The 14,717-nt window shown below is 47.3% G+C and overlaps 1 protein-coding gene across 4 annotated transcripts in view; it reads right to left on the bottom strand.

Annotated features, from left to right (window-relative positions):
• dennd1a (DENN/MADD domain containing 1A) overlaps positions 1 to 14,717 on the bottom strand; it is an 89,318-nt gene that overhangs the window by 26,358 nt on the left and 48,243 nt on the right. For all 4 annotated transcript variants that reach the window (XM_076283616.1, XM_076283618.1, XM_076283617.1 and 1 more), the window contains exons 9-13: positions 13,061 to 13,171; positions 9,061 to 9,161; positions 6,326 to 6,371; positions 4,509 to 4,610; positions 1,088 to 1,213 (exon numbers count right to left, since the gene is read on the bottom strand). In XM_076283616.1, the coding sequence (XP_076139731.1) occupies positions 1,088 to 1,213; positions 4,509 to 4,610; positions 6,326 to 6,371; positions 9,061 to 9,161; positions 13,061 to 13,171 (486 nt within the window). The remainder of the gene's footprint in view (positions 1 to 1,087; positions 1,214 to 4,508; positions 4,611 to 6,325; positions 6,372 to 9,060; positions 9,162 to 13,060; positions 13,172 to 14,717) is intronic.

Genomic DNA, 14,717 nt, shown 5'->3' with positions numbered 1-14,717 from the left:
GAGAACCAGCTGGGCCCATTGTTGGGCGGCAGTGCTCCCCACAGGACAGGGCCCCGGCCTGGGCCGCATGGGGCTTTTCTTCCCCTGGCCACGGCACTGGGGGGTGGGGGAGGTGGGGGTTACGGTGATCTACATCACTAATGCTATTATTCACACCAGGGCCTTAACGCCTCACCCTCCCCAACCCCCTACCACCACCACCACCATCACCATCACCCCACCACCCTAGTGTGCACTCGGCCATGATTGACACCTATATTTGTTTTATTCATATTGTCCTGTCTAAAATATGTAAATCCGTCTCGGAGATGATTTTAAAATAGACGAATCGAGCCCAGACGATGCACGGATCAGACGTTGACAACATATGGTAGAATATTTAGAATAATCAGCAAGCCGCCACCTCTCCCTTTTCCCTTTTCCCTTCTCTCGTTCCCCCCCCCCCTCTCTCTCTCTCTCTCTCTCTCTCTCTCTCTCTCTCTCTCTAGCTCTGTCTTTCGCACGTTGCTCTTCGCTTCGGAGCCGGGTGTTTATGCAGGTGTGATGTTCACTTCAGCACGCTCCTCAAGCAGATACACAGGAGTCATCATATGCCACATCACAGGTACAAAACAAATGCACACACTCACTCACACACACAAACACACTCACACACAAACACACACACACACACACACACACACACACACACACACACACACACACACACACACACACACACACACACACACACACACACACACACACACACACACCAACACACACACACACACACAAACACCCACTCACATCACAAGTCAGAAATGCTCCCCAGCATCAGAGGCTTCAGACAGGGTGGCGCACCGCCTCTAATCCACATCTACCGCCATCCCTCTTTTCTGTCTTTCCATGAGGGACCCCTTTGCTTGTTCCATTAACTTCAAATCACTTTTGATTTTCCTGGTCGTTCCTCTGTTTATCATTCCTCTCGCTCAATCACTCACTCATGCTGTCGCAGATTCCCTCCGTCGCTCCACTGACTGACTGACTGCCTGTCTGTCGTTCATTCTAATTCGATTCTATTCGCTTGCCTGCCAAAAGCTCTCACCGGTTCAATCTGTAGTGCGTTCCTGTAGCTGCCGAAGAGGGCAGCTTGGGCTTTGAGGAAGGCCCTGGACACTCCATCACCGGTTGTGGTGGAGACCTTCTTCAGACGGTTCTTCAGGGACGACACCTGCAGAGATAACAGAACCCATGTTCTCAGCACAGCAAGAGTGAACAGCACAGCAAAAAATTGCAGTTTTTATGAATTTCAAATGTTCCAGTTTGTAACAGAAAAAAAAACACCCTGGTATGACTTTATTCTTAGGATCTGCAAAGCTCTGTATCCAAATTGAAGTGCAAAAAAAAAATCTAAACCCAAATTAAAATGAAAAGATAGTAAGACTATCAATTTGCAGGCAGTAATTCATGGAGTGTTTAACTGTACACACAAAAGAAATGTGAACCCAGATATAAATGGCCAATTTTTTCAGATGTGCGCCATGTTGAGGGGTTAGACAGAAAGCTTTAGTTCCCCAGGCCAGCGGCCTCAGGTAGAGGGCTGTCCAATTCCATCGCACGGCCCAGCGACGTTGCCCCCAACTGCCGGAGAGCCGAGCGTGGTCGACGGTGCAGGAGACCGAGAGAGCCAATGACATTATTCTACTTGAATAGCCTTTACGAGACGGCCGTTTAGGCTTAATGCAGCAAACGCATGCCCACAAGGCCTGAAGTAATCCATCCCGCTTTCTCTCTCTCCCTCTCTCTTGCTCTCACACACTCTGGCTCTTCTTTTTTTTTTCTCTCTCTCTCTCTCTTGTGCTTTCTCTCCATCGCTCTCTCTCCCTTCTGCTGCCAGCCATTAGGACCCCAAGGCCAAACCTTGTTAGCAAAGACTTTTTACCCCCCCAAAAAAAACTAACCACTGCGGAAAAAAAAGGAATAGAAAAAATTAAATACGTCGCTCAAAAGATTGGCAAAGAGGGCAACGGAGCACGAAGGGATGCAAATGCTGCCTTCGCTTTCCTTCTCCTTAAACTCAAGTGACAGTTCCACTAAGAGGATTTGAGTCGGGGGGAAAAACAATACAAAAAAAATATGTATATACACAGACATAAAAAATTGGACTTCACGAATGATAAACAAATGGAATTGACAAGGGGCCTGGGCTTTTCCGGCGTTCTCTTTCATGACGATTGGCATCCTGAGCACGGCTCTCGTGTTGCCTTGTGGATCAGTGCCGTGTTTGTGGGTGCTACGTTTGTGTAACGAATGTTGTGACGACCCCAAACTCAAGAGGAGGCATCTCAGAGTTTCCTTATTAAAGTAACACCAATATAATGTTTCCAAAATCGTTTCAGTGGTTCATCAACTCGTAACAGGGTGAACGGCACTTCTGCATTCGCTTCGCGGCCCTCTATCGGCTATAACCGCACTACGTATGTAAGTTTGCCAGATCGGGTAGCGAATCTGTAGTTCGATGGAATGAGACATAAGAAACTACAAATTTGACTTGCTTCTGATGTTGCAATCAAACATACTTTAATTAAATCATGCAACATACTCTACCGTGTCTGTGGATTATTTGCAAAGCCAGTGCTAGATAAACAAATAACGTGCGTGCAACAGAGGAAAAGTGCTTTAGTGTTGCTTTAAAAAAGAAAGTGGACAACATGAACAAAGCAGGATATCTGGGTTGCAACAGCTTTTTAAGGGGGGGGGGGCATGCTGCATGGAGCAGGCCAAAGCGGATGACCGCGGAGTCGGAAGTCTCTCGGGGCTTTATGGCATTCCTGCGAGCAGGGGGCCCCAGGGGGAGCTGGTGGGGGTGTGGGCTGGAGAGGAGGTCTCCAGGATCTTTTACGGGCACCCGCGGCCTCTGATGTGGCACGCCGCTCCTGCAACACCACCGCTTTAATCACCGTGGAGTCCCGTTAAAGGAGGGGGCGCTGGGCGGAGAGGGGCGTAGTCGCCGGCCTCACGACTCAGTGAGTCATATATAAATACGAGGGAAAAAAAAAAGCCTCTGGGTGCCCCGTGGTGGTGACAGCCAGTCAGGCCGCACGGCATTGTGGGATACGGCGGTGGAGCCAGCTCTGCTCACAGCCAGGCCAGCTCTCATGGGGCTGGGGGACTGCAGCAGCAGCAGCAGCAGAGTGGGGGTGAGGGAGGGAGGGATGGATGGAACGAGGGAGGGAGGGAGAGAGGGAGCGAGGGAGCGAGGGGACAGGCAGTCCTCCAGACACCGCAGCCCCACGCTGGGCGCGGAGGTGGCCTGAGGGGAGGACGCTGGGTCTGCCGTGGCTCCCGTGGGCTAAGCAGACGCCGCAGACGAGCCGGACTCAGCCGCCTGAGCCGTGGGGCGGCCAGACTCCCTAAATTAAAGCCAGGAACAGCTGAGGGAGTTCTGGAGGTGAAGCCTCAAAGGCCTCAAGCCCATGACGACAGTGTTGGAGGAAAAAATAAATCCTCACATGCAAATAAAAGTTTGAAATGGTTTGCCATTTATGAGGAAGAGCACACACACACACACACACACACACACAGACACACACACACACACACACACACACAAGTGGGTATGTAGGTGACTCATTTAAATAACCAAAAACATCTTGAATCAAACAGAGATCCAGGGGAATTAAAGCATTTATGTAGGCCAAGCTTGTATGATGTATGGGAAAGACCATCTGATGATACATTGACCATTATGTCACCCTACATCATAATAAGGTCTCTTCTTGAGTCCATCTCAAACAATGTTGGTCACAGTCACTGACTGAACACAATCTTTCTGGTACCTTACACCCAATATTGACTTCATAAAACATGATGCTACTTCTCATAATCACTCTTGAATGCACACCACCTGTTAACAATGGTGACCCTCTCCAGACACTCGCACTCTCTCTCACTCTCACACACACACACACACACACACACACACACACAAAAGTCGGCCTAACGAGGCTCTACTGCATGGTGGCTGCTATGTGTGTGTTTGGTGTTTGGCAGTGGAGATCAAACGCAGCAGGTCTAGTGGCCTCCTCCTCCTCTCCTCTTTGCCCTGTGCTCCAGGTCGTTTGATCAGGTCGTTACCAGGCCACTTTAGATGCAGGTGGCCACACACACACACACACACACACACAAGCACATGTATGCTCACCCACAAAAGGACATAGACACAGCTCCAAACACACACACAGACACACACACAGACACACACAGATACTCATTCATATACATGTATTCCCCACATAGACAGGCATAAAACTGAATATTGCGCATTCAGGATAACTGGAGGGGAAAGAAGTCTTCATGGCCAATTTGATGGCCGTGCTCCTCAGAGGAAAGCCTCTTGATTGGGTTGACAAGCTCAAAGCACAGGGAGAGAGAATCGTGTATATGTGTGTGGGAGGGTGAGCTATGGGGGGTTGGTGACAGAAGATGAGGGTTTTTTTAAGGCCCCTAATCAGACAAACACTCACCACATCATTGGGTAGGCTCTGAAGGTCATCAAAAGGTGTCTCTAGAGTGTTGGTGTCCACATTGAGCACCACCACATCGTCCAAGGCCATGCTCCGCACCTTCTGCAGAGAGACACACGAAGAAAGAGGGGAAAAGAGAGAGAAAGAAAAGAGAAAAAGTGAAAGAAGACAGAAAGAAAGGAGGGAGGGACAATACAGAAAGGAAAGATTAATTCCTACAACGTGCCCTTTTCTCCCCTGAGAGGGATGGCGAGAGGTAAAATAAGGGAGAACTGAGATCAGCACTAGTGATAACAGCTGACCAGTTCTTCAGACAGACTTCCAGCAGTGCTGATGCAGGAGAAACATCCCGAGCAGGAACCGGCACTAGCACTACATGACCCTTTGGGACGTGCCGCTGTCTGCGGATGTCTGCTTTCTATGCATCTTTCAAGGCCGGAACATGTAAAATAGGCTACTGCATGTAGAAAGCAAAAGCTGCTAGAGAGCTGCTATCTTTCAATGTAACATCAAAGGAATGCCATAAAAAGGTGTTCATTTGGCCACGTGAAATAGAAACAGGATTTCAAGGTCCCATTGACAATGCATATTAAAAGATGTGCTGAAGTGTTCCTCTAATGTACACTGAAAACTTGTGTAACAGATTTACTGTGTGTTGTGTAATTGTGCCATAAAAATGAATTTCTGAGGAGTTCTCCTTTCTCACTGTAGGACCTCCAACTGAATCCCTTCACCTCTGCACTGCCTGTCTCACAGCATGCGACTGACCAATGGGAGCAGAGCTGACCTCTCACCGGCCAATAGGCCACAGGACAGGCCTCTCATCCAGTAATGGTAAACCTACAATGAGGGTCTCCACACAGGGCAGCAAAGCCTGGCGGGTCCTGCCCCCACCCCCACCCTCACACCTGGGCCGTAAAGAGGGGATCCGGGGGCCATTTTTAAAACCCGGACCACAGCCCGTGGCCCTCAGAGCTAAACAGGCCCCTGAAGAGCGCTGAACGATCGGCAGCGCTTGATTAATACATCAGCATCAGGCCCGATCAGCCGAGTGATGAATCGAGAGGGTGATGCTGAGAGCGTGACCTCGGAGGCGCGGGAGGGGGGGGGGGGGGTGAGAGACGGGATGGCCGAGAGCGAGGATGATGAAGAGACGAGGGACGCTGAGACCCCAACACGGGACGGGAGAGGTGCTCGCAGCTCACTCCTGTCAGGCCCCCCACCCCCCTCCCTACTCCCCGTACGGGCGAATGGACCATTAATCACTGCTGTGGCTTATGGCATGTAGCCGGCGGATCAGACCTCGGCTGGGCCGGGCCAGGATGCATTCGGAGGCGACTGAATGGGCTTTAATGACTACAGAGGAGCGGCATAATAGGAGGCTGAGAATGGCCCCGTGCACCGCTAACGCATGCGGATCGATGCGCCAGCCTGACTGTCCGGCTGTGCAATTAGGGGCTTTTTGTCCAAAGGTGTGTTTCTCACCCTGAGGATGAAAGCCTCACTTCACACAGACCTTTTCATTATGAGGCTTTCACTGTACGTGTGTGTGTGTGTGTGTGTGTGTGTGTATGTATGTGTGTGTGTGTGTGTGTGTGTGTGTGTGTGTGTGTGTGTGTGTGTGTGTGTGTGTGTGTGTGTGTGTGTGTGTGTGTGTGTGTGTGTGTGTGTGTGTGTGTGCGCATCTGAACTGAAATAGTTTTGGTTTTCAACCAAAGCCTGAGAAACTACTGCAACACCAACACATCTTAAGGGTAAAAACTCCAGACTTTATAAACTCATGTCCTTGACCATGATGAGTAAACAGAGCAACTCACCTCCATCAGACTGGAATGGACTCCAATGAGGTAAGGCATGGGGGCGCTGTGGAGTGGAAATATACAGCGCGAGGTTACAGCTTCCGTACGGTACTGCATACAGTATATTAATTATAGCAAAGCAATTTACATAGCAGGAGAATATATATATAAGAATAAATATAAATATAGATAGATAGATACTTTATTGATCCCCAGGGGAAATTCAAGGAAATATAAATATATATATAAGAATGATCAAAACCACAGCAAACATCCTGAAAATCACAAGCAATGTACACAACAACAATGCTGTGCCAATGGCTTGACACAGACCCACAACTCCTATTCAAAAACAGCCTTAATACCAAAGGTGTAACTACAGACACACAACAAGATACCAAGTCCAACTTCCAGGCTAGGGCTGAGAGTGTCATCTCCAACACACACACGCCCACGAGTCCTGTCTAATAACCTCCACCACGGGCACGGGCACTGCCAGCGCGGGGCATTGGGACAGCTTTCCGACCAGGGTAAAGAGCCCTCGGCTCAACCTCCTGACTGAGCCTGCTGTCTAACGGATATGGCCATCCTCCCCAATGAGGCCTCGACAGAGCCGAGGAGAGGAATTAGAGGGGGAGACGTGTCTGAGCAGGGCGATATGTGGCTGATTGGATACTGGTCAGAGAGAGAGGGAGAAAGAGAAAGAGAAAGAGAGAGAGAGAGGGACGAAGAAAAAGGGGGATGAGGGAACCTGTCACCCATCACGGGCGCACTGAAGCCAAACCCGCCAGCCTTTAATTAAGTGTCCTCGTTTCCATCTCCTGTGCCGTGACATTCAATTAAAATACAGACTCCTTTTTCGTCAAATGAGAAGGGGGTGATGGCGGTGGCAGGGAAATAAATAAATAAATAAAATAAATAGAGATGGTTAAAAGTTCTGGGCTTTTGAGAGCAGCTAGAGAAAGCCAGGTAAATAAATAAACAAACATGGAGAAAAACATTGGTAAACGCACAACTGGATGTTTTGGCTGACGCTAATTTTCGCTCGTGCCCAATTATTTATAGTGGTTGGCTGAGCGTGGAACAAGGGGAGAGGGGGGGGGGGATGGGGGTAGAGTGAAGCTGGAGTTACGTGATCCGGCAGGGGCCTTCCTTCAGCTGGCCAACTGAGCCCTGGTGAAAAAAAGAAAAAAAAAAAAAACTCGAAAAACCTTGACATCAAATTAGCACTGGGCCCTGTGTCCTCTGCCTCTCCAGTGCGACGGATGCAGTCAGCCAATGGCACAGCGTGAAGACCGTGTGCCCCCACTACCACCCAGCATGCACCACGCGCACGCACACACAGACACGCACGCACGCGCGTCAGATGAGTGATTTGCGATTTTTCGCAAGGAAAGTAAAGAAAGAGCGATAATTAGCTTACTTGCCCTAGTCACCCACCCCTTACCTAGACGCCGAGCTCCCCTTAATTAACACTGGTTGCTTAGGAGATGAAAGGTACTTGTTTAGAAAATAATACAATCCTTAAAAAAACACACTGCTTTGTTTCCAGAAAAGTGCATTCATGTGACTACACCTCATGGTGATTGGCTTGCATACGGCTACACAATCACACACAAACCCATACAGCGACAGTGGCTTTCATTAGGGGTCTCGTACTTAATTAGTGTATCTATTGCCATTTCAGGGTGTGCTTGCAAGAAGAATGTCCGCTCACACGTGATGGTCGTGAGCAAAAGAAACATATTCCATAGCAACTGTGGACTGACAAACAGAATGATACAGCAATGTCCGGAATTTAAATGAGACTCTCCGAAGAAAGGGGACATTTTCCTTCCCTGTCTTTTGTCCCCTCCAGCTCCAGAGCTTTCTGCACTCCCTTCTACTGCACATCCGCAAGTGTTTCTCTTTCCTCTCGCACCTGCCTTGACAACAGACGAGCCATTAAAGCAAGGTGTCGGCTTCCACTTCCCCCTGCTTAAGTGTCAGCCCAATCAGCCGCTGCTGCTGCTGTTTGCACCCACACAGCCGAGATGCCAGCTACAAAAATCTCGCCACGGCAACAGTTTCCATCCAGCTGCTTTAGACAACGCGTTCTACACATACAGCTATGTGCTATGGCGTATCGGTGAAAAATCAAAGGTTTTGGGATGACAACAATTTTAGGACATACAGTATTGAGACATTCTAAGATACTGCGCAGGTCTTCTGAATACATTTTCATAGGTAGACTGATGCTTTCAGAGAGAATGATCCTTTTATCAAAAGACCACATATTGTAGGATGACTGCCTGAGCCTAACTGAAAGATTGTCTACTAGCATTGTCTACTATGGTAGACCACCACACTCGTACTTAAAAGTTAACTTTAGGCTAGATTTGTGCGTTGTGTCTTGTATGTTAGATTTGGTATGGATCTGGGATGGAGACAGTCAATATGTCACAATAATTAAAGTTTACAAACATGTTTGTGATATAAACCTCCAAGACAAGAGCTTTGTTCAACAATACACATTTCTGGGCAAAAGCCTATAATCTAGCTTGGCTCAAAATTAACTTTGATTTGAATCCAAGGCTAGGCACCCCACAGAAGACCTTCAAAAAAGAAAAGTACCAATCGACATGAATAAACCATTTCACAAGACCTCCTAAAACACACAACAAGGATTTGAAATATATTTGATCAGGCAGAATGTGCTTTCTCTGATTTATGCTGAGGGCTTGAGAGAGCCAGCTGCCGGGCAGTGCACTCACCAGCAGTAGTCGATGAGGTGCTGTGGAAGGACAGGAATGTAAACATGTTGCCAGTACATGGGATACAACAAGGCCGCCGCTCCATGGACACAAGCCGTTAACTGTGGGAGAGAGAGAGAGTGAACACGGCTGTTGTCACGCACGCACGCACGCACATACTGTACGCACGCACGCACGCACGCACGCACGCACACAAAAACACACAGAAGGGAAATCAGTCTTACTCTGCTGAAATAATGCCCAAGTGGCCAGACCCAAAAGACACAAGGAAATATGAATAATAATAAAACATGTATAATCCATGACATCAGTGAAAGTTACAGTGTAGATCATCATCATTCTTCAATCAATTTGCAAATGATTCACAGCCACAGTCTAATGCCAATTCTAGAGCCAATTAATACTTATACATGACTAATAGTACCTCTTATGTAAATCTGAAGTAAATACAGTGAATCCTAACATAGCGTTATACTTTGAATGATTAAATATTGAGGTTACACTGCAATTATGAATACTTCCAACTGCAGAGACAGAGGAGCCACTGGGCTCACTTCAGGCATACTCGCATCGAGTCGAAGAGAAAGATAAAACCCCTCTATTTAAAGTTGGGGCATATCAATAGTAAAACACTAACTGGTTTCAACCTGCACTGGGTCTTCATTAGGGCATGGTGTGGATAGAGTATCCAAGTGAGTGGAATGTTAACAGGCTGAATGAGTGAAACATGGCCAAATCACACCATCATGTACAAGAGACATATAAGACATAAGCAACACAAAAATCAAAACCAAAACACATACAGAGAAAATGTCAACAACATTGAAGTTAAGTTAGAGAATCATAAAAAGGTCTGATATCTATCTCTTTGTTGCGGCCTGGATATATCAATGCATCCCATTTATAGATCCAATAGGTCTCTCCCTTTAGCAGTTTAAGATGATACAACTGCGTTGTGTGTAACACGCACGTAGGATCATATCTACTTGTCAGGTTAGGATGCTTTTTTGAGAATCAGCACAGGAAAAATATGAGCTTTCACACTTTTGGGAAACTGTGAGGGATTGGCAAGGTATCAGATTATGCACAAAATGTCCTGCACCTTTGTACCTCATAAATATTAAAATGATGTTTATGCCACTCCTTTTGGAAAAAAATAAAAATCGCCTGCACCACCACCCATCTTCAAACAGATGCTAATTTGGCCCGCAGCTATGATTACAACTTCAAGGTTTCACATTAGACAGTGTGGACATGACACAAAGCAGGATGTTTGTCAGGGGTTTCACATCAGGGCTCATGATTATGCTCGTAAAATTCATGAGATTAAAAACACGCCGCCGTGAGAACCCCACTTTCTTCTCTCTCTCCCTCTCTCACACACACACACACACATACACTCTCTCCCCCTCTCTCACACACACACACACACACTCTCTCTCTCTCACTCAGACACACACACACACACACACACATACACTCTCTCTCTCTCTCACACACACTCACACACACACACACACACACATACACTCTCTCTCTCTCACACACTCACACACACACACACACACACACACACACACTCTCTCTTTCTCTCACACACACCACACCTCTCTGCTCTGCTGCATGTGAGCAAGGGGTGATAACCAGGCAGCTGTGTGCCAGCGTTGGCTGATGTATGCCGCTCCTCATTGCTGCTGCTGCTGCTGCTGCTGTGGCGGTTCCTGTTCCTCTCCCTGCCACACGGCACGCCACCACAGCGCCTGACTCCTGGTGATGTCATCACCCATTCCCATAAAGCCTCACCGCGGGGTTCTGGACAAACAAAGTGCCTGCCGCACGTCGGGGGGGAACCTCGGGTCAAACAGTGTGCGGGCAGATTACTCAGGGCCATCAAAGCAGCGCAGGCCTGGCTCTGCACGGGTGTGTCTAATTGTTTGTGCCGGGAAAAGGACGACTTCATTTCCTAAATGGTTGGTGTGTGTGTGTGTGTGTGTGTGTTTCCCCCCCTGCATAACTGTCACTGCTGTCTGGCGGCAGCTCTGTTTGGCTTTGTGCGTCAGGTAGTGAGGAATGTGGCGCATGGCAGCAGCCGCGGCTGATCAAAATCAGAGTCCCCCCCAATAAAGCGGCAGATGTGTCAATAGCTTTGTCGGCGGCCACTTTTAAAACGCCATTCTCGTAATAGCGCGTGGGTCCACACGGGCTGTTTCATCCACTTCTATATTAAGATCCGTCAAAATCAGGGGGGAATAAAATCGAAGAGATTTTCTTCTTTTTTTTTGGTATTTTTACCTTGCAGAGCCCCCTTTCACCCTTGCTCGTCAATCAAACTGCCCGTGTGCCAGAGATTTCAGAGTGCCGCGTCTAAATTCGTTTAATCTGGTCTGAAGTCTGAAAACAAACGAGGAGGGGGGCTGCTGCTTTTGTATCCCAGCACCGAGACGTCCCTGTCCCTCACGCGAGGAGAGGCGAGGAGAGGAGAGGCAGGCAGGCAGGTGCTGGGAGGCCCTGGGGAACGCCCGTCACACTCCCAGCCAGGCGTACCTGGCAGTCTCTTCACAGGTAAGAGACACGGAGCCAGTCTGGGATGCCCGAGATTAATCGCATCCTCTTAAGGACGGAGGATGACAACGATGTCCGACATGACAGGAGGCTTCTTCAGGCATCTCCTTCACAAAGCTTGGGAAGCAAACTAACTCATACTGGAATGGAGCTATACTCCAAGTTCCACACACTTCAAGCCATTTAGAGGAGGCTTTAGAAAAAAATGTGTTCAGAAAACACTAAGGCCTTGAATCGTCTTGACCGAAATGAAAGTCCAGGCAGAAACATTCTGGGTTATTTGTGTCTGAGGTAAAAAAGCCTTTTATTCTGAGCATTCCAAAGAGACCCCTTTAAATGACATCTTACACCGTCTCTCTCCAGGAAACGTACAAAATCAATACGCATGAACAAAATAAAAACCTTAGTTGTGAAGAGGAAGGCTTTAATGGCTAGCTGACCATATGTTGAGTTAGAAATTGTCTCTCTTATAGTGCATCTTGACAAAAAAAAACACTCTGGACATGAGTTCCAATTGTTCTTTAGTTTGAACTCAGACAGAAACAAAATCAAACATGTTTTCAAAAGGCAACTCCATCACATTTCACACACGGTGCATTAATCTGACTCTTAAGAGGCCAAAAATCAATATCCCAACCCCAAAGACATTTGGTTGGGCTTTTAATGATCGCTCTTGCTGAAAAATAATAAGGACAAAAAGGCGGCCAGTTTTTGCCTTGGTGGGGAAAAAAAGAGTGGCATTTTCAACAACTATGCAATATCTATATACATTCTATGTGACTTCTACTGACTAGTTATATTTAAAAGTGTTTAAGCAAAGTTGATAGCATCAATATTTGCAGCGTGGACAAAATAAAGAACAAACATTAACTTAAGTCAAATCTGGTGCATCACCAGATGTCATCCAGGTAAATAATTATTCTCTGTTCATCCAAAACAAGAATCAGCCGCAACGAAAGAAATACTCAAAATGCATATCAGTAACCTCCTGGCCAATATTTTAAGCTAGTAAAAAAACATCTTAAGTACCACACACACACACACACACACACACACACACACACACACACACACACACACACACATCCACCTGACTAAACAACATCTCTTTCTGTAAGCCCATTGTGTGTTGCCTGTGGGCCTGGCCCCCTGTGGAGAGAAGTGTGTGGGTTAAATGAGTGAACACGTGGGACAATGGAGAGAAGAGAGAGAAGAGAAGAAATGAGAGAGAGATATATAGAGAATGAAGAGAAGAAATGAGAGAGAGATATATAGAGAATGAAGGAAAGTTACGAGATGGAGTGAGGAAGACAGAAACAGAGAGAGGAAAGTGAAAAGTGAAAAGGCTAGAAAAAGAGTGAGGTAGAAAGAAAAGAGGGAAACAAGGACTGAAAGAAAGACAGAAAGAAATAAAGAGTGAAGAGGCTAGAGTACTTACAGTGCTTAGTTTGCTACAGCAGAGCAGGACTCGACGCTCATAAAGCATGCTAGCGTACAGATGGAGCATGTTATTGACATCTACGGCTACAAAATACTCTGTTAGGTTTCTCTGCAAGAAAACAAGAGCAAAAACAAACACAAAGAAAGAGGAGAGGTTAGTCGTGAAGCAAACACGAGGACCCATGACTGTGCAATGATCAAGAAAAAAAAAAAACATCTATCACATTTATCATGAGTGTGGGGGAGGTCAACCACTCTACAGCAGAGGGCTAACGCGACGCCAACAGTTCAGTGTTCGTGTTTAACACTCGTGTGTCAGCGCCAGGGACAGGACGTGGTGACACATGACGCCTGAACTTTCTCTACTGGTGCACTGTGAGGTGAAGAGACTGCTGTGGCAGGGGAATTGGCAGGCTAAACACATCAGCTGTCAATAGAGACTGCACTCAAAGGCACAATAGGCAGGGTGGTTCAGAGGGAAACTAAATGCTCCCAGGCAACGAAAGAGGAACAAATCTGTAAGTTAGCTTTAATACCAGTAAGGTGTCTGACATAAATCAAATTTAGCTGGGCCAGACCTGTCAACCTGTTTAGCAAAGATTTAGCTTTCTCTATGTCACTTCGTATGCCTTTTCATACAGTAATTATATCACAGCACCACAACATTATGTACAGTGTACTTAATGTAGGAGTCAAAATCTTAGCTAAATTAGGAAAGCACATCTCCAGCCCAGCTTAAAATAGCCCAGCCCCTTTCTCCTCCCCGAGCTACGGTAGTGTCTGCCGTTTGGACACATTTGCGCTGACTGGCAACTCGTCTGGAGAGATGGTGGTATGTGTAGTGGGAAATGGGGCAAACAGGGCTCTTTCTCTTATTATAAAATATTCTGTGTATTGCTCCTCCATATTAAATATTTAACAATGTGCTCATATGGCTCTGTAGTCAACAGACAATGGTGTCATATACATGTACTGTGTAGTTTGTCTAGGTGCACTTCCCTATACACAACTATACACAAACACACACACACACAAGACCTGCATGTATGTAAACACACACACACGCACGCACGCACGCACGCACGCACGCACGCACGCACGCACGCATGCGCGCACACACACACACACACACACACACACACACACACACAGCCGCAGGGTCTATTGCCTCAGCCACTGGCAAGAAATGGGAGAATGAAAGAGGGGTATTGATTCAGCTGACTCTTCCCATTGCCGCCTCAGAGAAAGGATGAGAGCGGAGCGCTCCGTTGTGTACTTGATGCCGAGCCCCGCTGGGGTCAGATCAACAGCGCCGGGGTGAACCCCTGGCAGAAAACATTTAACCCATCAGTGATGGACTGGAAGCTTCCCCTTAACTAGAGGGGGCCCGACTGCATCAGATGCACTAGTCTGGGGCGAGGATCAATGACCCCTGTGCAGCTGGTTAATCCGACTTGTACGGGGTTTGATTTGCACGTGTTGTGCCTTTACCTCTTGCCAGATTTCTACACAGCCCTCTTTGCAGGCTTTAAAAAGGTGTGTGTATGTGTGGGTTTGTGTGTATGTGTATGTGTGTGTGTGTGTGTGTGTGTGTGTGTGTTTCACGATTTTAGCTAAATTTACAGCGCTGAACATGGTGGGAAGGTGTTTGGTTG

The sequence above is a fragment of the Alosa pseudoharengus genome, unplaced genomic scaffold, assembly GCF_046254945.1.
Source record: "Alosa pseudoharengus isolate Yale_2024_CS ecotype anadromous, Long Island Sound unplaced genomic scaffold, YU_APseudo_1.1 YU_APseudo_1.1_scf_14, whole genome shotgun sequence".
NCBI lineage: Eukaryota > Metazoa > Chordata > Actinopteri > Clupeiformes > Clupeidae > Alosa > Alosa pseudoharengus.
This window is presented reverse-complemented; position numbering and strand designations above follow the sequence as displayed.